Source organism: Ranitomeya variabilis, chromosome 2 (assembly GCF_051348905.1).
Source record: "Ranitomeya variabilis isolate aRanVar5 chromosome 2, aRanVar5.hap1, whole genome shotgun sequence".
Lineage (NCBI taxonomy): Eukaryota > Metazoa > Chordata > Amphibia > Anura > Dendrobatidae > Ranitomeya > Ranitomeya variabilis.
The window spans coordinates 464,544,673-464,567,614 of NC_135233.1; the positions used below are offsets into that span (position 1 = coordinate 464,544,673).

A 22,942-nucleotide genomic window follows, 5' to 3' on the forward strand; every position below is an offset into this window, starting at 1 on the left:
GCTGCAGATAAAAAAAAAACGCTTTGATAGTTAAAATCTAGAAGGAAAAATAAGCAGCGCATGCATGGCGTGAGATTATAGAAATGTCAATCACTTTGCTGCAGTGTCTTTTTTACCCTTGTGAAATGAGGGGGTAAAAAAATAAACATGGCAAAAACGCAGAGTGTGAACAAGCCTTTAAATTACACTTTTTCTTTTTCACCTGTAATTTGTGCATGCAACTGCAGAGCACTTGGCTCGAGGAAGTACAATAAAAAGCGCGTTCCCAGCAGGAGCTACAGAACGCAGAGTCTGCGGCGCCTCCCTCCATCAGTGTGACAGATGCGACACAGCGCACTCCACCATCTGTCCCGTCTGCACAGCCGCCAAGTGTCTCCGCCCCCCAACATCGCAGACTGGCCAATCACTTCCTTCTTTTCATTTTGGCAGCGAGGCGAAGCTGTAGAAAGACGCGCAGTGATTGGTTGCCAGAATTTAGCGTTGCAATTGGTCGAATTGTAGCGTGTGGGCGGGGCTGGATGTAGCCAGGAAGTGTTGTGTTGTGCTGTGCTGTCCAGTGTGCAGTGTGTGCTCGGCGTGTGGCTGTGCGGGTCCCGTGTCACCAGCCGGTATGTAACCTTGTCATTGTACGGACGGGAAGGAACCGATGTGTGCAGATTTATGTGCCCGAGTCTGAAGACGCTCCTGTCATGTCATTCTCATGGAGGGGTCTGCTCTCCTGGGATAAGTAGTTCCTCCGTTTCAGTGAAAAGCGATAAAATCCACCATGGACATTTTGCTGCACATTTTGCATCTGCTTGTGCTCTACCTTTAGGCTTGTTCACACACTGCGTTTTTATTTTTTACTATCCAAAAAAAGTGCTTTCCAGTAGCAGCAAAGTGAATCAGATTTCTGAAATCTCACGCACCTGCTGCTTATTTTTTTTTTTCTAATTACAGAACTGAACCTCCAGCGGTTTTCACCCATTCCAATGAGTGGATAGAAAAAATGCCATTTAAAAATCTTATTTTATACAACTTTTCTTGCTAACATTTTTTTTTTTTTGCTGCAGAAAAAGCTCAATGTGTGCACATAACCTACGGCCCCGTTCACATCACGGTTATTCTGGGGCCTAGAGAGGAAAGGAATGGTGGAGAGATTTACTGCCACTCCATGTTTAGGTTTACAAATATTGCCCGAAAGTAGATGGAAAACACAGCAGAAGTTTATACTATAAACAAATCGGGAGTAAAAATCTGCACTTAAAAATTAAATAAATACAATGCAGGGTTAAATGCAGGATTTTTATGATTTTCACCTTTTGCAATCAACATTAAGTCAGTGGGAAATGTCCATGTAGGTGGATTTTGTAGTAGATTTGTCCACGGTGTAAAATGCTGAGTGTGCGTCCACTCAAAACAATGACCTTCCAAAAACCTCTCATTTTGTCATACTAGTGACTACTTGCCTCCATCCAGGAGACCAACGGGGAACACGAACATCTCGACTCCAGCTTCAGTCCGAGTGCTATCTATCAAAAAAATCGGATTGCACTCGGATCAATGTTATCCAATGGGACCGTGCAGATGAGCTATATATATATATATATATATATATATATATATATATATATATATATATATATATATATATATAGGTCCTTCTCAAAAAATTAGCATATAGTGTTAAATTTCATTATTTACCATAATGTAATGATTACAATTAAACTTTCATATATTATAGATTCATTATCCACCAACTGAAATTTGTCAGGTCTTTTATTGTTTTAATACTGATTATTTTGGCATACAACTCCTGATAACCCAAAAAACCTGTCTCAATAAATTAGCATATCAAGAAAAGGTTCTCTAAATGACCTATTACCCTAATCTTCTGAATCAACTAATTAACTCTAAACACATGCAAAAGATACCTGAGGCTTTTAAAAACTCCCTGCCTGGTTCATTACTCAAAACCCCCATCATGGGTAAGACTAGCGACCTGACAGATGTCAAGAAGGCCATCATTGACACCCTCAAGCAAGAGGGTAAGACCCAGAAAGAAATTTCTCAACAAATAGGCTGTTCCCAGAGTGCTGTATCAAGGCACCTCAATGGTAAGTCTGTTGGAAGGAAACAATGTGGCAGAAAACGCTGTACAACGAGAAGAGGTGACCGGACCCTGAGGAAGATTGTGGAGAAGGACCGATTCCAGACCTTGGGGAACCTGAGGAAGCAGTGGACTGAGTCTGGTGTGGAAAGGCGTGTGCAGGAAATGGGCTACAGGTGCCGCATTCCCCAGGTAAAGCCACTTTTGAACCATAAATAGCGGCAGAAGCGCCTGACCTGGGCTACAGAGAAGCAGCACTGGACTGTTGCTAAGTGGTCCCAAGTACTTTTTTCTGATGAAAGCAAATTTTGCATGTCATTCGGAAATCAAGGTGCCAGAGTCTGGAGGAAGACTGGGGAGAAGGAAATGCCAAAATGCCTGAAGTCCAGTGTCAAGTACCCACAGTCAGTGATGGTGTGGGGTGCCATGTCAGCTGCTGGTGTTGGTCCACTGTGTTTCATCAAGGGCAGGGTCAATGCAGCTAGCTATCAGGAGATTTTGGAGCACCTCATGCTTCCCTCGGCTGAAATGCTTTATGGAGATGAAGATTTCATTTTTCAGCACGACCTGGCACCTGCTCACAGTGCCAAAACCACTGGTAAATGGTTTACTGACCATGGTATTACTGTGCTCAATTGGCCTGCCAACTCTCCTGACCTGAACCCCATAGAGAATCTGTGGGATATTGTGAAGAGAAAGTTGAGAGACGCAAGACCCAACACTCTGGATGAGCTTAAGGCCGCTATTGAAGCATCCTGGGCCTCCATAACATCTCAGCAGTGTCACAGGCTGATTGCCTCCATGCCACGCCGCATTGAAGCAGTCATTTCTGCCAAAGGATTCCCGACCAAGTATTGAGTGCATAACTGAACATTATTATTTGATGGTTTTTTTGTTTGTTATTAAAAAACACTTTCATTTGATTGGACGGGTGAAATATGCTAATTTATTGAGACAGGTTTTTTGGGTTATCAGGAGTTGTAGGCCAAAATCATCAGTATTAAAACAATAAAAGACCTGACAAATTTCAGTTGGTGGATAATGAATCTATAATATATGAAAGTTTAATTGTAATCATTACATTATGGTAAATAATGAAATTTAACACTATATGCTAATTTTTTGAGAAGGACCTGTGTGTGTGTGTATGTGTGTATATATATATATATATATATATATATATATATATATATATATATATATATATATATATATATATATATATATTCTGAAGCCGTATGGAGACACAGTATGATTTAACAGATACGTAGGAAACTGTAAATAATTAATTGCTGCTGCAAAAAAAAATAATAATAATAATAATTCTGGAGGACTGATTTTTATTTTTTATTTTTTTTTCCTTTATAAACACCATTGTGTGAACCTAGCTGTAGACCGAGATAAACCTGTATGCTGAGCGGGGAGAAAGCTGCCGGCCGTGTGTACCCATTGGACTGCACTGTGTGAGGCAATTCATGAATTTTGTGCAAAACCCCAAATTGTATATATTTTTTGTACTTTTTAGTGCAAAAAGTCCTATATTTTGCAAAACGTCTCAAAAATGCACCTGGCATACATAAAAATCACATCAGGAGTGAAGTAGAGTTGTGACAAATTTGGAAACTTTTTTTTTTTTTTTTTTTAAAAAGTAGCGTTTCACGAATTTGTGTGAAACATCTGGAACAGCCACATTGGTGTAAATCTCAGAAAAGTAAAACCACAAAAGGCGACTTGGGGAAGAAAAAAAGCACAAATCGTTTGCAGAATTTGTCACAAATCCCAAAGGCAATGACTTAGAGAGATTCACGCCAAAATGATGCAATGATGAATCGCGGCCTAATTCTGCAGACAAAGTGTAAAGTGATTATTAGCTGTGAACATGAACTTTCATCACTTGTATTACTTACTGGCATCTTCTTTTTTTTTCTCCTCTGCACAGGCTGTCCTGCCCTCCGAGGCTCCGACCAACACAACCTCCTTCCTCGCTCCCTTTATACGTTGTTTCCTCTTTCACCCAATTCTGTATTCTTCACGGATAACTCTGATTTCCACACTGAGCAGTAATGTGACATACAGCACGTAGAGGCTGACACTGGAGGAGGTATACAGCCCACCCCGGCGTATGCACCCATCTTCCAAGCGTGGTCTGTCTGTTGGCCGCATACACCGCCTGCTGCGTACACCCTGCAGATATACACAACGAAGCCTGTGACGCTGCTGATCCAGACACGTACTAATGGTCACAGCTTTGGTTTGGATCCGCACGGCATTTAACTTTTTATTAACCACTCGGCCTTGTTTTGTGAGATCACCATATACATCACTATGTCCACCGAAGTGTCACCTCCTCTCCTTCAGTGGGTGGAAGACATGTTTGTAATTTTTTTTCTGCGGACTCGGCGGCTGCTCCTCCAGACTGGGATTTTGGTGTGTGTCCTCCTCCTGCTCCTGTGGGTGTCCGTCTTCCTGTACGGCAGCTTTTACTACTCCTATATGCCGACTGTGAAATATTCCACTCCGGTGCACTATCAATACAGGTATGTAGGCATGTGTACCCTGCAGGTGGCACAGTGCTTTCTGGATATATATATATATATATATATATGAGAATATTGTACACAAAGCAGTATTTCCATATAAGCCTGTGCGTCAGAGACTTTGTGCACAGCCCCCCCCGTTGCTGATGGGCGCAGCCCCCCGTTGCTGATGTGTGAGCGCGTGACACATTATAAGTGAGGACCATTAAGTTCCAGTGGTTCCCATCATATGACAGTTACAAAAGCAAACCACAAAATAAATGAGAAAAGAGCCTAACTTGTTCTTGCTCAGAATGTTTTGTTTGTTTTTTTTATGCTTTTCTTTGTATTGATACTTTGCTCTCATACATTTTTTACTCCTTTATGAAATTGAACATTAACATGTAAATTAATTGCTTGTCAAACAGAGTTCGCTTTACTCTACCTGGCGTGTTAACATTTTCTGGTTGACGCCATTGTAATGACCACGTTCTGACTTTGGCACATCAGTTTATGTTCGCACGGGAGGAGATCTGTGCTGAGCCGCCATACAACATCAATGCATCATTGCAATGGATTATGGAAGTCCTCGATCACACGTTCATGTTTCCAATATGTGTGGCACAGATACCACACGTACCCATTATAACCCATGGTGCTATTCACATGGACTGTAGGTCCATGCAAAACACGCAGAGATATGTCCACTTTTTCCTGGCAGCACGGATGACAAGGGCCAATACAAGTCTATGAAAAACATGTACAGCACACGGATGGCAACAGTGTCCAGTCCGTGTTTAACACTTCAAGGTATAGGAGAAGTTTTGTCTTTTTTTTTTTTCTTTTTTTTAACCATACCGGGAAAACACTGATGGTAATAACGGACACACTGATGGCGGCGTCGGAGATACAGAGCAGTGTAAGCATATCTTGCAGAATATTTCCCTGCATACATCTGAAATATTCATGGTTTTTACTTTTCGTTTCAGCTCCACATGTAACCCATCCCCTGGAATCCTGTGTTCCTTTCCCACCGCTAATGTATCACTTTTGAGGAATAATCGTGACCGGGTGAGCTTCTAAATAGGGCAAACTGCAAGATGGGCCAAGGCCGGGTCCACGCAGTCATACAAACAATTGAGCTAGTCTCAGTTGCTTTACTACTTATTTTTTTTTAACCATTAAAATCTAAAAAATATATATTTTAGATTTAAAGGGAACCTGTCACCAGGAATAATGCTGTTAGCCTGCAGATATGGGGTTCATCTGCAGGCTAACAGTGTTATTATGTTGCTCGCAAGTAGTCAAATGCAGCGGGGAGAAATTAATTTTATTCTCCCCGCCAGAATTCGGTATTCAGTCATAGGGCTACCACGGGGTCAGTCACCGCTCTGAAAATGCAGAGCGGCCGCTGCGGCGCCCCCCCTGGCCCTGACTGATAGCTGTGCCCCAATGTAGACCCATTGTCAGTCAGGGCCGGGGGCACAGTTACAGCGGCTGGGACAACAAAGATCACTTTCTCCCCGCTGTGTGCAGGCGCCAGACAGCATAATGACGCTGATTGCCTGCAGATTAACCCCACATCTTCCTTTTTAAATGGTTAAAAAAAAGTTTGCGCTTTGTGTATAAAATATATATAACGTTTATACACAAAGCTCAAATTTATTTTTTTTAATTAAAAAAAATTATACTTTGTGTATAAAAAAATATACATATTTTATACACAAAGCGCAATTTTTTTTTTTATACACTTAAAATCTAAAATAAATATTTATTTTAGAAATATATAATGTATGTGCGCTTGGTACCAGCTTAATCATACTGACCAGAAGAATTGTGATGCATGATAGTTTTTACCGCACAACTTATTTATTTTTTTTCCCCAACATCTTTCAGTTCATTATAAGGCAAAATAAATTGTCATTCAAAAATACAACTCGTCTCGTAAAGAAAAAAAAAAGCCATCATATGGCTATGTCGATAATGTGTTGTTTTTTGTTTTTTTTTACCTACCGTATGTGAAAATAAAATCCCAAAATTTAGCAGTTTTCACACTGGCTACTAAGCCTAACACTAAACTTTGTATTTCCTGTTGAGTACAGAATACTTTTCAGCAGTCTCATTATCATCACAGACAAGATTACAATGACAGATACATTGTATTCAGATAAGATGTATTCTTCGCTCCTCTTTCTGCAGGTGCTGATGTATGGGCAGCCATATCGTATAACTCTGGAGCTTCGGGTGCCAGAATCCACAGTCAACCAGGACCTCGGGATGTTCATGGTTTCAATGTCATGTTACACCCGAGGCGGAAAGGAGATTTCGTACACGGCTCGATCTGTGAGTTACTGATGTTGATCCCTTTCTTTCTGTTCATGTATTTTGCCTTGATCTCCTCGTTGCCATGTTGTCTTTCACAGGCGATGCTGCACTACAAATCCCATCTCCTGAAAACGTTGGAGACTCTGGCCGTGTTCCCTTTGTTCATCTCGGGACTTTCTCAGCAGAAGCAAATTCTTGAAGTTGAGCTGCACTCTGAATATCGAGAAGATTCGGTTGGTATCAAACTTTTTTTTTTTTTTGTTCTTTCTAATCATTGTGCTCGGTGCCACCTCTTCTATCCTGATGGAAGTGCCCTACATCCTAGGCCTGCCCTGGCGCATTTCGCTCTGCGCCTGCGTAGTTCAATGATTCCGCTGCACAGGTGCTAGAGGTCATCCATTTCCATCAAGATAGACCAGGTGGCGCTTGAAGGGACTGGCGCAACGCTGAGCGCAATCTGTAGATCAGACCATGCAATTTGCATGCAGCGCTGGACATAAATATATACAATATGGATGAAGGGAACCTGTCACCAGTTTTATATTGGCTAGATCATGCCCATCACCTTTTAAAGCCTGTAAATCGGGTCCTACAACCCCTTATTAAACTTATAGGTGTTCCTGCATGTCTCCAAAAAAGTGTTGATTTTATTTTTAATTTGTTTTCAACCCAGCACTGGGACCTCCCCCCTTTGGTTGTGCAGTGAGGAGGATCAGGGGGATTTAAGACTCCTGCTCTACTGATTATCTCCCACTGTATAGACAGTGACAGAACGTTCTTTTTGGGAGACCCCTTTCACCCATCTTGCGTTTAATTCTTCTCTTTGCATTGCTATGCTACGCTCCTCTTTTCTCTTAACATTCCCATATATTTTTTGTTCTACTCTCTTTGCAGTACGTTCCAACCACCGGGGCAGTGATACAAATGCAGAGTGTCCACCTACAAATATACAGTGCTGAGCTCCGGGTCCACGCACACTTTACTGGTCTCAGGTGCGGTTATAGATTTGTGTGACTCTCCTATTGCTCCTATCCCCCCCCCCCTCCCCGTATGACCATTTTATTTTTATGTGAAGTGAAAACATTGGAAGACTTTAGCATGCCCGGACTTAAATGGCAAAATCATTGGCTCCCCACGATGGTGCTGCGGGGTGACAATGGGCATCTAAATGCACCCACCCTGCAGCATCTAACCACATTAGCATTTTCGATTGACTGCACCATCTAAGGCTATAGTTTCACACTAGTATTCGGCAGGGCTGCGGACGGCAGCTTTCTTCCTCTGTTAAGCCCCGCCCACTGCTGTGCCTCTTCCTTCAGCTCCGCCTATGTCGGCATGCGTCCTGCCTATCCTATCTTTAACATTGGATACGCAGGCCATGCGAATGCATGCGGATGCCTCTGCATGCATCGTTTTGACGCTGCGCTGACCTTAACAAAATGCAACATGTTGCGTTCGACCCAGGTCAGCGCAGCGTCAAAACGACGCAACTGCCGAACGCTAGTGTGAAACCAGCCTAAGAGGTTATACAGCAGTGATAGGAGCTGGCTCTGGTTTATCACAGGACCTATCAATATTCCGCAAATGTGTTCAATGTGAGGGGAAAACCTATGCAGTAGTTCTGCATATCAGGGAATACCCTGGTGTATTAGCTAAAAATGTATGTATATATTTTTTTATTTATTGGAGAAATTGATAGATGCCTGCAGATAATCTATCAGCCCTGCAGTACCTTAACCTCCTCTCCTAAAGCCCTTCTTTATGCATAAGATAGTTGTTCGGGCCTAAAACTGAGAACACTTGTGCAGTTCAGACTTACCCCTAAACCACAAAAGCGGGAACCAATTTTTTTCAGAATGGTCTGAGAAAGCTGGTAATTTTTCTCCTACTTTTTTTTTTTTTTTTTTTTTTCATTGTCCATTTTTGTTTTGGATTAGTAGTTTTTACTATGTTGTGCTGCTTATTAGCATGCATCATTTTGTCTTTTCCTTATTTTTAGTCTTTTATTTCTAAGCTAACTTCTGTTCTGTGACCTGTTTGTAGGTATATTCTGTACAATTACCCAGTCATTTCTGCCATCATCGGCATTGCCAGCAACTTTGTCTTCTTGAGCGTCCTGGTGTTACTCAGCTACCTGCAGTTTGGAGCTGGAAGATCTCGTTTCAGGGTGAGTGAGGAATAAAGTGAGGAAAGGGACACATCAGGAATCCAGTAGACAGTTTGACTACATGAATGTTTTGTTTTTTTCGCCTAGACGAATGTGGGCAGCACCGAAACCGGAAGAACGGATAACCAAGAGGGGAGCGCTGTTCACTCAGGTAAAGTCGCGTGTTGTCGCTAATTTAACAACACACATAGTTAAAGGGAACCTGCCGGCTGATTACAAACCACGGACCGCAATTTATCAAGTCTGGAGCATTTCACGTAAAAAATATAGTTAGAAAATCCAAGGTTCCAGGTTTTACGTCAGACCCATCTTCTTAGTTAACCATGTCCTCCTTCCCACTCATGTTTCAAAAAGAACTGTGTGAAAATCACACAGTTCCAAACTTTTTCACTAAAGTGAAGTGTATTTAAACTTTTGGACTTTGACACGCCGTTATTAATCTCCCCCCTTGTATTTATATATTGCTTGATGCTTCTTAGACATTGAGTGGGCACAAGAGCAAAACATAGGGCGGGCTGTGGCAAGAACAACATATCCTAAATTGTTGCAGAAGTGATAAATACAGATGGAGGTCTGTACAGGATGTAAATACTTTTCTCAAAACTGACTCCCCTAACGAGGCTCTCGAGCACCATGGGACACCTAACGGTGCGAGAAGCACAATTGTATATTAAAATATGGTCACTAGATGGCAGAATTTCTCTATAAAGTATATGTTTCACACCCAGCTTTGATACCTATCTACTAGTGATGAGCGAAGGTGCTGGGATAAGGTGTTATACCTACATGCTCGGGTGACTTTGGCATGCTCGAAAAATGTGCGAGTCCCCGCGGCTGTTCGACAGCCACAACACATGCAGGAATAGTCTGATGGAGGAGCGTGTGACCAGTCCATCAGCCGCCGACAATAGCTAAATGGTTCACGTGACAAAGCTGCTTTTCTCTTGAAGGATGCTGATGGTCTGGTCACTTGGTCCTCCATCGGCTGTTTTTTTTTTTTTTTTTTTTTTGTTTGTTTTTTTGTGGACAAAAAGTGCTGGTCATTTTGAGGAAAGCTGCCCTAATGAGAAAGGAATCAACCACTTAAATGTTTTAAAAAATTTTCTGCTCAGTTTTGCAACATATCAAAGATTTAAAAATTAAAAAAAAAACGCTTTAGTTATGTTCTGCAATGGAAGCCCAGAGCGGCCAAATATGCTCCAGTGATGAAAATAGAGGGGTATTCTTAGAAGATGACCATTTGCTGCAGGGGAAGAACTGTAGCGGCCATGAGTCGGCTCCCTTCTTGGCGTTCGGAATCATGAGCTAGTGAGGCTCCCTTTGTTGTCCTAATATGACAAGTGGTCTTCATGAGACGGACTTTTTATGGTAAACATGTCTGTAGAATACATGTAGTAGAATTCACTTTTTGGTGGGGTATTGAGGCACAAAGTACAGGTGATAGTCGTGATTTTTACACCTGACCATACCCAAAATGTTTCTTCTCTCAGTGCGTGGTGAGGATCCAGACACAGAGACTCTTGGCCAAGGTGAAAGCACTAGAGCTGACCCTTCCTCTGACGCTGGTATGTATGCTCATTCCCATCCATATTGACCTGTACACAGAATTCCTCTTCAATGGTGTCCACCCTATATACAGTCATGGCTGAAAGTGTTGGCACTCTTAAAATTGTTCCAGAAATCCAAGTATTTCTCCCAGAAAATTATTGCAATTACATACATTTTGTTATACACATGTTTATTTTGTTTGTGTGTATTAGAACGACACAAAAAAAGAGAAAAAAAAGGCAAATGGGACATCATTTCACACAAACCCCCCAAAATGAGCAGGACAAAATTGTTGGCACCTTTCCAAAAATCTTTGCACTGTGTGTGCCACACTAAGCATGGAGAAGAGAACTGTCTGATGACTTGAGAACCAAAATTGAGCAGAGTTTAGGATAGACTGGAGAGGAGTTAGAGATGCGGCAACAAAGCAGCAGGTTGCAGTAGTCGAGGCGGCAGATGAGGGCATGTACTAGTTCTTTTGCAGATTCTTGGTTGAGGAATGTGTAGATCTGGGAAATATTTTTGAGTTGGAGACGGCAAGAAGTGGAAAGGTATGTGATTTGAAGGGAACTGTCTGAGGACTTGTAACCTTGATGTTGTTGATTTTTTTTCAACTACTTTGGTTCTCAAGTCCATATCCAGAGATCTTGATGTTCCTTTGTCCACGGCACACAACAGAATCAAGAAGTTTATAACCCACAACACAGTAGCTAATCTCCCGGGATGGCAGAGAAAAATTAATGAAAGACTGCAATGCAGGATAGTCCGGATGGTGGATAAGCAGCCCCAATCAAGGTCCAAAGAAATTCAAGCTGTCCTGCAGGATCAGGGTGCATCAGTGTCAGCGCAAACTGTGTCCACATGTGAATGAAATGAAACACTAAGGCAGGAGACCCAGGAGGAGCACATCACTCGCAGCGACATAAAAAAGCTGGATGGCAGTTTGCCAAAATGTATGAGAGTAAGCCAAAATCCTTCTGGGAATGCATCTTGTGGACACATGAGACCAAGATAGAGCTTTTTGGTAAAGCTCATCACTCTACTGTTTTACCGAAAACGGAATGAGGCCTACAAAGAAAAGAACACAGTACCTACAGTCAAATATAGTGGAGGTTCAAAGATTTTTTGGTGCCTCTGGCATTGGGTGTCTTGACTGTGTGCATGTTATCATGAAATCTGAAGATTACCAAAGGATTTTGGGTCTCAATGTAGTGCCTAGTGTCAGAAATCTGGGATTGCATCTTAGGTCATGGGTCTTCAAGCAGGACAATGACTCCAAACGTACTTCAAGAAGCACCCAGAAATAGATGAAAGCAAAGCAATGGAGAGTTCTGGAGTGGAGAATTCTGAAGTGGCAAGTAGTGAGTCCGGATCTAAATCCCATTAAACACCTGTGCAGAGATCTTAAAATTGCTGTTGGGAGAAGGTGCCTTCAAATATGAGAGACCTGGAGCAGAGTGGTCCAAAATCCAGTTGAGTGGTGCAAGAAGCTTGTTGATGGTTATAGGAAGGAATTGATTTGCAGTTTTTTATTCCAAAGGATGTGCAACCAAATATTAAGTTGATGGTGACAACAATTGTCCAGAACACAAATTGCAATATACTTGTGTGTAAACTCTTCAATATTTTACCATACAACGTAAGCAATTGGCTACTTTGGACTTGCGGTTATGGTGCTGTAGCTATACACTTAGCTGAAACACCATAAAAGTAACTCATAGTGATGGTGTGCTCGGGCACCAACGTTATCTACCAGCCGGCATCCCACTGTAGGTAGCCATTGTAGATGACTGACCAGCTAACATCTCAGATGACACAGTCAATAGTGACAGAGGTCCAAATCCAATTGAAGAAAGGGACAGCACCACAGCAATTGTGAAAAAACAGCTCTCGTATTTATTCCACCTTCTGCAACGTTTCGGTCCGAAGACCTTTATCAAGCATGCTTGATAAAGGTCTTCGGACCGAAACGTTGCAGAAGGTGGAATAAATACGAGAGCTGTTTTTTCACAATTGCTGTGGTGCTGTCCCTTTCTTCAATTGGATTTGGACTTATATACTGGGATGGATCCCCTGGTAAGGACGGGCACCCTGCTGTCCATAGAGGCATTGTTTTTTTTAGGGTGCGGCTTCATTATTTTTTGATTTTTGAATAGTGACAGAGGTGTCTACATGGGCCCTCTGTCATCCCCTTGGCATTCCAGTGATATCCTCTTCTGGACACACTGGGTTTCCATGATGGCTGAGGGCCTCAAGAAGGCTCCTGCCCACGTCTGCCATATTGGTATAGGAGCTTACTGTTATATCGGTGATCGAGCATTCATTTTCTAGTGGGAGTAAAAAAAATGCAAAAACAAAAGTTTAAAAAATGTATATCATGCACACGGACACAAATAAATCTAGTGTATAGGTCTTTCCTAGAGTAATCCACCATTTGTCAACCGTTTCTACTGTGATTAGAAAACAAGTGGAAAACTATTAGTTGCATATCGTTCTTGTCCGTTCCTGTCTCTTCTAGGTGCGCAGCCTCGGACTTTAGGAATGACAGAAGAGAGCGAGGACCAAGAGGATTTTGACATAAGTTTGCTGGGAGACGCGGACATCCCTGGCGCTGTTGGCTCAAGCATGGAATCTCCGAATGAGCCTCAAACCGGACCGATGCTGCGGCAGCGACTGACCCAGTGCAGCGCCCACTGATGACTCCCACCATTGCGCCTGCTCACGCCACATCCTTCCAGAGTGTCAGCAGTGCAGATCCTCCTTAGATAAGACGCTCTGTCTCATTCCCTGGTGTCTAGTTACTACTCCCAGCATGTTCTGTTATACAGAGACTTGTTACTCCGCCACAGCTTACCACCGTGATCCGGAACCTGGGACTTTCCAGGTGTGGTCATCTACAACCCTCCGCATGCCAAGACCGCCACAGTGGAGTGAAGACCGCTGTTTAGGATAATAGAACTAAACCAAAACCTTGTTACCATTGGTCATGGAAGCGGAAATCCTCGTTATTTCCGTCTCTGATTTACTGTGGTCGCTGTGAGTCTCCTGATCATTAGTGTACACACAGTCACACAATGATTTCATTTTTCTAGGTCAGTTTACACAATTTTTGCTAGATTTTGACATGTTCCTTTTTTTTTTCTCCTGCTGTAATTCCTATCAGGATCTCGTGTTTATCTTGTGCCAACACACACAAGATTGTGGTGTTTCATGATCAGATAACTCGGCTGTCTTGAGATGTATAGACACGTACATGGACGTACATTCCACACAGACTTAAAGGAAGTCTCCTCCTTACCTGTATCACTTCAACTTTTCTTGACTTGGCAGCCGTACAGACACACCTTAATGATCTGGTATGTAGTGATTTTTTTTTTTTTTTTTTCTTTACGAAATGTGCCCAGACACGACGACCTCCTAGCTGAGAACGTTTCTAGTTTTTCTAACGTTACAGAAATTCTACCACGTAGCATACATAGACTTAAGTTCTATTCTAATGACTTCTGTGTCATGAGCCAATCTGTGGACATATTTATCCTTGAAGGCATCAGTTTATCTCCTTGAGGAAAATAAATCTGAGCTTAAGAGGTGTTGTCCCATAAACAACATATATCTCCTACCACTGGGTGTCCGACTGCTGGACCCCTCATCAATCATAAAAACAGGGTAGCTAAAGTTGTTAATGATCATGTGCCACTTCTCCATTAACTCTACTTTAGGTGAAGAAGCGATGGTCACACATACTCATTACTGCTTCATTTAATAGAGGGGTATTGCCTCCCTCACTCTGAGGTTCAGTGGGGGTCTTAGTGGAATCGTCTAGCAGTCTAATGTGTTGGGCGCTTTCCCAACTCTTTCCTAATAGATGACCTTGGTGGAAAGAAGCATACGGCCTGCTAAACTTCAAACCTTATGGAAGATAAGTCCTACAGCAGCTCTCTCGTAGAGCGTAATGGAGAACTTTGCCAAATCTGAGCACTCCTATGGTATGGAGGACTCAAGAGTCCACCCTTCTCTGGCCCTGCATAGTAAGAGCTGTCAATAAATAAAGAGGGAGTGGGAATTGAGGGAAAACAAGCAGGTGGGAAGGTGTAGTTTGACCCTGCTGTGAAGCACCGAGTGACGGGACTTTGAAAAGTCATTTAGTGCGGTCAGAGACCCTTTAAGTTTCCTTCTGATTGAGAGGCAGATTGCTATAGTGGGACCCTTGCCTTGCACCTCCCTAGTCACTCCTGCCCATTCTTCACACCTCCAGCCGGAGATAGAAATGCTGCACGCTCCTATCTTCAGAAAGATTTCTTTACGATATATTGGTGGTGTCATGTGTTTTTTCTGTTCTGTCGATATTTTTTTTTTTTTTTTTTCTAATTTTTTTTTCCTACTTTTGTTTTTCCTCTATTACAGCAATAATTAGTTTTTGGATTTTTTTTTAGGGTGTGATCAGTGTTATTTTGTAGTAAAGTCGACTGCTCGAGCACAGCCAGGGCATGTTTTAGGTGATAAATGATTGAAGAATATATATTTATTTATTTATATATTGTCCTCATGGGCCACAATTAGTTTTGGTGTAGGATCCACAGTCGATCTGCTTAATAATAACACAAGCTTAGTAATATTTTTAACTGTTCGCTTGCTGCACCGTATCTACACTAGGGGTATAGAGAACATAGAAGAAAAGGAGCATTCCAAACCGTAGCGCACAGACTGCACATCATTGTTACACAATTGGTCATCGTTTGTTTCTGAAGCTAAATAAAAATGAATTTCCAATACTGTGAGTGGTCATTAAATCTGCACAAATATAAGTGTGCAAGTTATTCTCTGTACTGCTGCAAAACATGTCAACCTTTGCCCTCTCCTTGTCCGTTTTGTAGAATTTTTTTTTTATTATTATTTGCAAAGGCCGTGGTCTTATGTTTGCTGTCAGATAAGGAAATGTTAAATTTACCTCTGCACATATTCTTACAAGGTACCTTCATGCACACAAATTTATTAACATTTTACAACAAGCTTCTAACATATCATTCACAAATCTCTACATGTCATGAAGTTATGTAAAAAACTTATGACTTTTAGCCCCCACCTAATTGCAGGGTATTTTAATCTTTTAAGATGTCATCTCTCATTGAATTTGGCTCATCTTACACCAAAGGCCCTACAGTGTTGTAAAGAAAAATTGATTTTTTTTTTTCGATCACCCATGACTGTACCCCATAGAGAGGATCCGCTCTTAAAGGAAAGGAAACCTACAGAATAAAAGGAGGAGCATCTCTTAACGCATCAGTGGTTTCCTGTCCTTGGAGATGGAACCTACACCCTGGGGTTGGTGCAGGGAGAAGATTGTCGTGGTGTGGAATACTCACCCAGGCCCTAGTCTGGTCGCCTTCTAGAGCTGGTCAGGTGGAAAACTGGGGTGCCACAGTGCTTCCCTGAGGGAATGCAGCTACAGAGTGGTGAGGCAGCAGCGTAAGTGCTTCCGTGAAGCTAGCAGTCCACCCAGGTTGATGACGTGAGGAGAATACTTGAAGTCAAGATTGCTTCTGAGTTATGCCAGAAGAAGGTGAGCAATTTGTAAAAGACCAAGGGTAATGTAAAACAATTCTCTTAAAACCCTAATTCATGCTTAAGAATTTAGGGGAGAAAAATCGTGGAGAGCCAAAGTCATACACTCTGATTCAGATGAGCATGTTCTAGGTCAGGGCTCCCCAACCTGTAGCTCAGGAGCCACATGTGGCTCGCGGCCCCATGAATTGTGGCTCGCGACTGTCTGCCAGCTTGGTGCATTAGCTCCAGGTCTAGCAAACAGGAATGAAGAGCACATCTCAAAATGGTGAATTTTGTGAGTAGTCCTGCACAGAATTGCAGATCTGGATGCACATTTACTGGTCTTAGGGGTTTAGAGATTTTTTAGGTATGGTACGCTGGAGGTTTGTACTGCCTGTTAGAGGAGGTGCTCAAAGCTGGATGTGACACTGTGTTGGGAGGATACTGAATGGGGGTACTGTGGGAACCCCTGGATCTCAGTGTACTGCTCTGGAGTGATTTCTGTGGAAAAGCTTTGGTTATCATTATACCTGTAATGGGGGCTTTGGTTGACACTACTTTGAAGGGGGTGGGAGCTGGATGTGGCTCGCGACCCTCTCTCAGTGCTGAATGTGGTTCGCGACCCTCTGTCTAAGCTGAATGTGACTCTCAAAGTCAGAAAGGTTGGGGACCACTGTTCTAGGTATTCCTATTTTTTTTCAGAATTTTTCCATAAACCAGTTTAGGAACAGAATGGTGGTTTTGTTTTTAGGGGGTGTTAAATGTCAAAAGTGCGTGTCAAGATCCTCCCCACCACTGCTCCCCTTAAAGTGCTTGCAGATAAAAGCAAAACGCTGAAGCTGTAAATGCACAAGCTCCTACCTGTTCTGCACAAGTTTTTTTTGTTTTGGCATATACTTTAGTATATTTTCCTGGAAATGACGCCATGAAGTGCTGCAACCAGACAGTTCTGTGGAGAGTCTGAGTTGAAGTTTGATAGGAAGTGGTTTCGAAATCCTGGCACCAGCGTAAGTTCTCGACCTGGAACTCCACCTATCATCCTGTGACTTCACAAGGCAGCGAATCTGCTAGAATCTAGATATCACGAGCATGACTACATGATTATACTTTATTATACATTCAGGCAATGGGCTCTGTCATATTGAGAATCTGCTTCTTTTGTTATTTTATTGTTTTGCTCCTGTGATGGCGCAGAACAATGGAGATATCCAAGGTTGTTATGAACAGATGCTTTGTTTTTTTTTTTATATACTGTACAGTCATGGCCAAAAGTGTTGGCATCCTTGAAATTTTTCCAGAAAACGAAGTTTCCCTCCTAGAAAATTATTGCAATTACACATGTTTTGTTATACACATGTTTATTTCCTTTGTGTGTATTGGAATAACACAAAAAATGAGAAAAAGACTAATTGTACATAATTTCACACACAGCCCCAAAAATGGTCCAAACAAAATTGTTTGCACCCTCAACTTTAATATTTGGTTGCACACCCTTTGGAATAAATACAATCAATCGCTCCCTATAACCAGCAACAAGCTTCTTACACCTCTCACCTAGAATTTTGGAGCATTCTTCCTTTGCAAATTGCTCCAGGTCTCAAGTGAAGGCGCCTTCTCCCAAAAGGAATTTTAAGACCTTTCCACAGGTGTTCAATGGGATTTAGATCTGGCCTCATTGCTGCCACTTCAGAATTCTCCAGCGCTTTGTTTCCATCCATTTCTGGTGCTTCTTGAAGTATGTTTGTGGTCATTGTCCTGCTGGAAGACCCCTGACCTTGCATGCAAACCCAGGTCTCTGACACTGGGCACTACATTGTGACCCAAAATCCTTTACTAATCTCCAGATTTTATGATGTCTTGCACGCAGTTAAAGCATCCAGTTCCAGAGGCATCAAAACAACCAAAAAAAATGTTTGACCCTCCACCATATTTGACTGTAGGTATTGTGTTCTTTTCTTTGCAGGTTTCATTCCGTTATCTTTAAACAGTAGAATGATGTGCTTTACCAAAAAACTATTATCTTGGTCTCATCTGTCCACAAGACTCTTTCCCTGAAGCTTTTTCTGTCTGTGTCAGCAGTGGGGTCCTCCTGCCATAGCGTTACATTTCATTCAAATGTCAACAGATAGTTCTCGCTGCCACTGATGCAGGACAGCTTGAATTTCTTTGGAACTTGATTGCGACTGCTTATCTGCCACCCAGACTATCCTGTGTTGCAACCTTTTATCAATTTGTCTCTTCTGTCCACGTCCAGGGAGATTAGCTACAGTGCCATGGGTTGTAAACTTCTTGATTATGTTGCGCACCGTGATTAAGGGTACATCAAGATTTCTGGAGATAAACTTGTAACCTTGAGATTGTTGATATTGTTCAATGTTGGTTCGTAAGTCCTCAGTCAGTTCTTTTCTCCTCTTTCTGTTCTCCATACTTAATGTGGCACACACAGGGCAAAGATTGAGTCAACTTCTACACTTTTTATCTGGTTTCAGGTGTGATTTTCATATTGCCCTTACCCGTTACTTGCCACAGGTAACTTTTGACAGAGCATCACATGCTTGAAACAAAGTTGTTTGCCAACAATTTTGTCTGACCCAGTTTTGAGGTTTTGTATCAAATGATGTCCAATTTGCCTTTTTTTTTCGCTGATTTTTTTTTTCTTTGTGTTGTTCCAAAACTCACAAAGGAAATAAACCATGTATATAACAAAACATGTGCAATAGCAATATTTTCTGGGAGATATACTTCATTTTCTGAAACAATTTCAAAGGTGCCAACACTCTCGGGCCATGACTGTGTATATATGAGTGATATAGAAAATTGAGAAAAAAAAAACATGACACTTGTTAAAAATACACTTAGCATTACTTGATGAATGTGGACCCACGTGTAAACATCCTGAAAGCATTATTGCTGTCCTAAGGGGATGAACTGCGGAGCCCACTACCCCGACCATCCTATAGGATCACATTACTGTACGGCCCCATTGGAAGGCGCTATAGACCTGTTCTCTCTCCCTTGCTTCCCTTTCCCCTCTCCTGTCATCCTGATCACCTTCCACTCACTCTCCACTCCCACATACTCAGCCTGTGAATCAGGGCTCGGATCCTGCTCAGGAATGACCTCACAACTGGGGCGAATATAAAGACACGTGCGGGATTTCTCAAGAACACACGCAGCCGAGTAATCCCAGGAAGTCAATCCAGCCTGAAAAGCTGCGAACTCCAGAAAGGTAAGTGAGACTAGTCCCCCTGATATCCCCATCGCCCATAAGACAATCAGAAGGAAGGGCTTGTTCTACTGTAGTGATTAACTCTTGCTATGGCATAACCACAACTCCCAGCATATTTTCACAGCCTGAGGCTAGGTATAGTAGTGTCGACGCCCCAGGGTGTAGTATATGTGTTGCCATCCTGACTGCGCATGGGGCATCCCGCCAGCTATCATGACACTACAACTCCCAGCATATTTTGACGACCTGAAGCTGAGCATTATAGATTCTGATTTAACTGAGCATATTGAGAGTTGTAGTACAACTCTTGGCATTCTTAACCCTCCCTGTTAAAGACATTCTATATATTACATCAGTGGGGTGACATGAAGCTTGTGGGCCCCCAACTATCACAGGTCTTTAGTAGTACTGTTCTCATATGGGCCATTTTGTCCCCCCCTCCCCGTAAAACTCCCCCAGGGGTTTGGTGCGACTGTAACTCCTGCATTACACACTATATAGCCAGTACATAAGGTTGGATTACTAGGTAAATGAAGGTTGTGCTACAATGAACCATTCCATTAGGAACCCACAGCCTCCTGTAATATTGCTAGATATCAGATGTAGCAGAGCTGAATTAAAGGGATTATCTGGTGAAACAATCTCCTATCCAATGAAAAGGTGATGACTTATCGATCGTTGCAATTCCGACTGTTTGGACTCGCATTTATCAGACAAACAGGAAACTTTTATCCCCATTAAAATAAGCATGTTCAACTGCCACTCCATTTGTTCCCTATGGAGCTGCACTAATTTTTTTTTATTCAGCAGCCCCATAGAGAATGAAGGGATCGGCAGTCAGGCGTCCAACCTGCCTCTCCATTCTGCCATGGGTATGAAAGTTCCCGCCTCTCCATTCTGCAACAGGTATAAAAGTTCCCCCATCTTATCTAAGGGGAATCTGAGAGCAGGATTTTGCTATGTGTCATGAGACCAGCACAATGTAGGGGCAGAGACCCTGATTCCTGCAATGTGTCACTTGCTGGGCTGCATGTTGTCATTTTGACAAAATCACTGTTTTCTCTGCTGCAGCTCTAGCAGAGCTAAAAATGCTGAACCCTGTGTAACCTAAATATCAACACTCTGAGGCTAACTGTTGTAACTTCAGTACTACCTAAAAGGGAGTGCATCACCAGAAAATTGCCTATTGTTTAAATTCTCTTTTTATGTATTTTAAAAACAATAAAACGTTTTGTCAAATTATATATATAATACATATACTCCTGGCATTTTGACATTGGTTTTTAGATCAATACTTCCTGTCCTTTCAGGAAGAGTTTTCAGCAGTCTCATTATCAGCAGTGGCAGGATTACAATGACTGGTAATACCTCTATACACAGCTAATACAGAATCCACCAATCACGACAGGCGATGTCACAGCTCCTCCTGTTTTCGCATTGACCTTCCCACTCATTAAATGCTTTCATTCATAAGATACAAAATATATAATACATGTACATTGGCAGCTATTGTGGCCAATGTACATGTGTTGTTTCCTTAAACAATAATGAATTAAAGTCTAAAATAAGCCCCATTGGCCACTATGAAAACTGAAAGACTTTTGATACAAATTATGACGTAAAAAATTAAAAAATACACAAACTTGACTTAAACAATAAGTAATTTTGTATTGACACATTCCCTTTTAAATGTGCATGCACAAAACCCATGTAACACATTCTTTTTACAATGACACACTCGGCTCTGCTACATCTGTACATGCTTTTCTTACAGGAAAATGTTTAAGTCGACAAAACATGAAATGCCTGGGGTTTGTCTTGACATGTTGCTGCACGGACAATAAGAGTAAATAGGGGAAACAGGGTGACGTGCAACGTCTGTAGCTGCAATACTGATAGGAACAAGTGATACCGTAACTGCAGGGTTGACCATTTTTTTTCTGGACAATATACCCAAAAATAATGGACAGACATTTTTGTATGCCCTCCTCACTGCGTTTTTGTGCTCCGTTGCAATAGAATAGAAACGCGAGGCATTAAAATAATCATCATAATAACCTTTTCTATTTTTTTTATTTCTTACCACTCTCACTTCACCGATTTCCTTCACTATTTTCCTTTTTTTTGTTCTCTGCCTTCTTTTCTTTCTGCCTCCAGATGGCATCATCTTTTCTATTGCTTCTTCTGCCTTTCTTAGTTTTTACAACAGGCTCCTCACAAGAAGGTGGAAACTCCAGCTCCTCCACCCCTGCTCCAATCTCGGGCATAAACCAAACATCTGTCACCCCTCATCCCACCCAGAAGGATCGAAGCACAAGGGACGGGATTGAGTTCATCGTTGGAGGGTCAGAGGAAGAATATGATTACGAAGACGAAAGGACGACAGTTGCTTCAACCTCACCTGTTACTAAACTTTCCTGCCAGTATGATGGGTGTAAGCACCTGGAACCCACATGTGAAGAGATTCAGTGGCATGCAGGTGGGAAATGTCTTTGCCCAGGAATTGATGGTCCAGAAATGATTCCAGATTCTCCATCTGTTCGAGAAGTCCTGCTTGGTGAGACCCAAATGACCATAAACTGGTGTTCCCCTTCATCCACGGTACGTGGGTACAGAGTGCTGCTTGGAAAGCAAGGAGGCTCATTGGATAAGGGACCGGACCTCAACAGCTCTTTTCGGTCACATACCATTGACCATCTTGATCCTGCTTCTCCGTATACAGTGTGTGTGGTGGCATTTAATGAGGCAGGAGAAAGTCAGACTCATGAAGAAGAAGACAGACCAGCTGGAAGTAGGCCAGGTCCATGCAGGACCATCCATACCACCATGCAATCCCTATACATAGGAATTGGGATAGGACTGGCAGCGCTCGCGGGATTGCTGATTATTTTGGGCTTCTGTCTTTGGACAAGAAAGAGAAACGAGGCCAAGAGGGAAGTCAACCTCGAGGAAAATGGAGTACCGAACTACACCTATCGGGCAGGGAGCATAGGCAGTTATGAGTAGTCCTAGAGTCTACCGGGAGAGCGCGAGGTTTCATAGTGCTGAATGTGACGATGCAAAAGAAGAAATGTAATGTTGTGATATTTATTGTAATAAAATATATTTTTATATTATTCCATTCCATTATCATACAATTACAAAAGAAAAGTTTGAGACTTCGGGTTTACTAAGGCTACTTTCACACTAGCGTCGGGCTCGGCCAGTCACAGTGCGTCGGGCCGAGGTCACCGATGCTAGCGTTGTCTCCGCCGCACAACGGGGGCAGCGGATGCATTTTTCCAGCGCATCCGCTGCCCCATTGTGAGGTGCGGGGAGGTGGGGGCGGAGTTCCGGCCGCGCATGCGCGGTCGGAAAAAGCGGACCGTCGGGAGCAAAAAACATGTAACGTTTTTTGCTCCCGGCGGACCGCCACAACACAGCGCAACCGTCTCACGGCAATCCGTCGCTAATGTTAGTCAATGGAGAAAAAACGCATCCTGCAAGCACTTTTGCAGGATGCGTTTTTTTCTGCAAAACAACGC

The 22,942-nt window shown here is 42.4% G+C and overlaps 3 protein-coding genes across 4 annotated transcripts in view; 2 read left to right on the top strand and 1 right to left on the bottom strand.

The window, feature by feature from the left end:
- The window catches only part of GNG3 (G protein subunit gamma 3), a 33,408-nt gene extending 29,393 nt beyond the window's left edge, over positions 1–4,015 (bottom strand). The window contains exon 1 of the mRNA XM_077287567.1: positions 3,997–4,015. The gene's annotated coding sequence lies outside the window, so the exon portion shown is untranslated. The remainder of the gene's footprint in view (positions 1–3,996) is intronic.
- BSCL2 (BSCL2 lipid droplet biogenesis associated, seipin) lies at positions 480–15,531 on the top strand. 2 transcript variants are annotated; one of them, XM_077287565.1, is made up of 11 exons: positions 568–608; positions 3,478–3,552; positions 4,029–4,626; positions 5,595–5,676; positions 6,805–6,948; positions 7,029–7,163; positions 7,825–7,922; positions 8,974–9,097; positions 9,185–9,248; positions 10,588–10,662; positions 13,164–15,413. In XM_077287565.1, the coding sequence occupies exons 3-11, from the start codon at positions 4,415–4,417 to the stop codon at positions 13,340–13,342; spliced, it is 1,113 nt and encodes a 370-aa protein (XP_077143680.1). In that variant the 5' UTR covers positions 568–608; positions 3,478–3,552; positions 4,029–4,414; the 3' UTR covers positions 13,343–15,413. The 2 variants fall into 2 exon arrangements, with proteins under 2 accessions (XP_077143679.1, XP_077143680.1); XM_077287564.1 differs by lacking the exon at positions 3,478–3,552 and having other exon boundaries at positions 480–608; positions 13,164–15,531.
- Positions 15,532–18,985: 3,454 nt separating this feature from the next.
- LRRN4CL (LRRN4 C-terminal like) lies at positions 18,986–22,534 on the top strand. Its single transcript, XM_077287568.1, has 2 exons — positions 18,986–19,418; positions 21,576–22,534. The coding sequence occupies exon 2, from the start codon at positions 21,576–21,578 to the stop codon at positions 22,422–22,424; it is 849 nt and encodes a 282-aa protein (XP_077143683.1). The 5' UTR covers positions 18,986–19,418; the 3' UTR covers positions 22,425–22,534.
- Positions 22,535–22,942: the final 408 nt, after the last annotated feature.

Bases quoted from the DNA above. Each gene is read 5' to 3' on its own strand.
- BSCL2 (XM_077287564.1), top strand. From the start codon at position 4,415: ATGTCCACCGAAGTGTCACCTCCTCTCCTTCAGTGGGTGGAAGACATG. The intron at 7,164-7,824 runs GTTGGTATCAAA...CTCTCTTTGCAG, and splicing joins CTGAATATCGAGAAGATTCG to TACGTTCCAACCACCGGGGC. The intron at 9,249-10,587 runs GTAAAGTCGCGT...TTCTTCTCTCAG, and splicing joins GGGGAGCGCTGTTCACTCAG to TGCGTGGTGAGGATCCAGAC.
- LRRN4CL (XM_077287568.1), top strand. From the start codon at position 21,576: ATGGCATCATCTTTTCTATTGCTTCTTCTGCCTTTCTTAGTTTTTACA.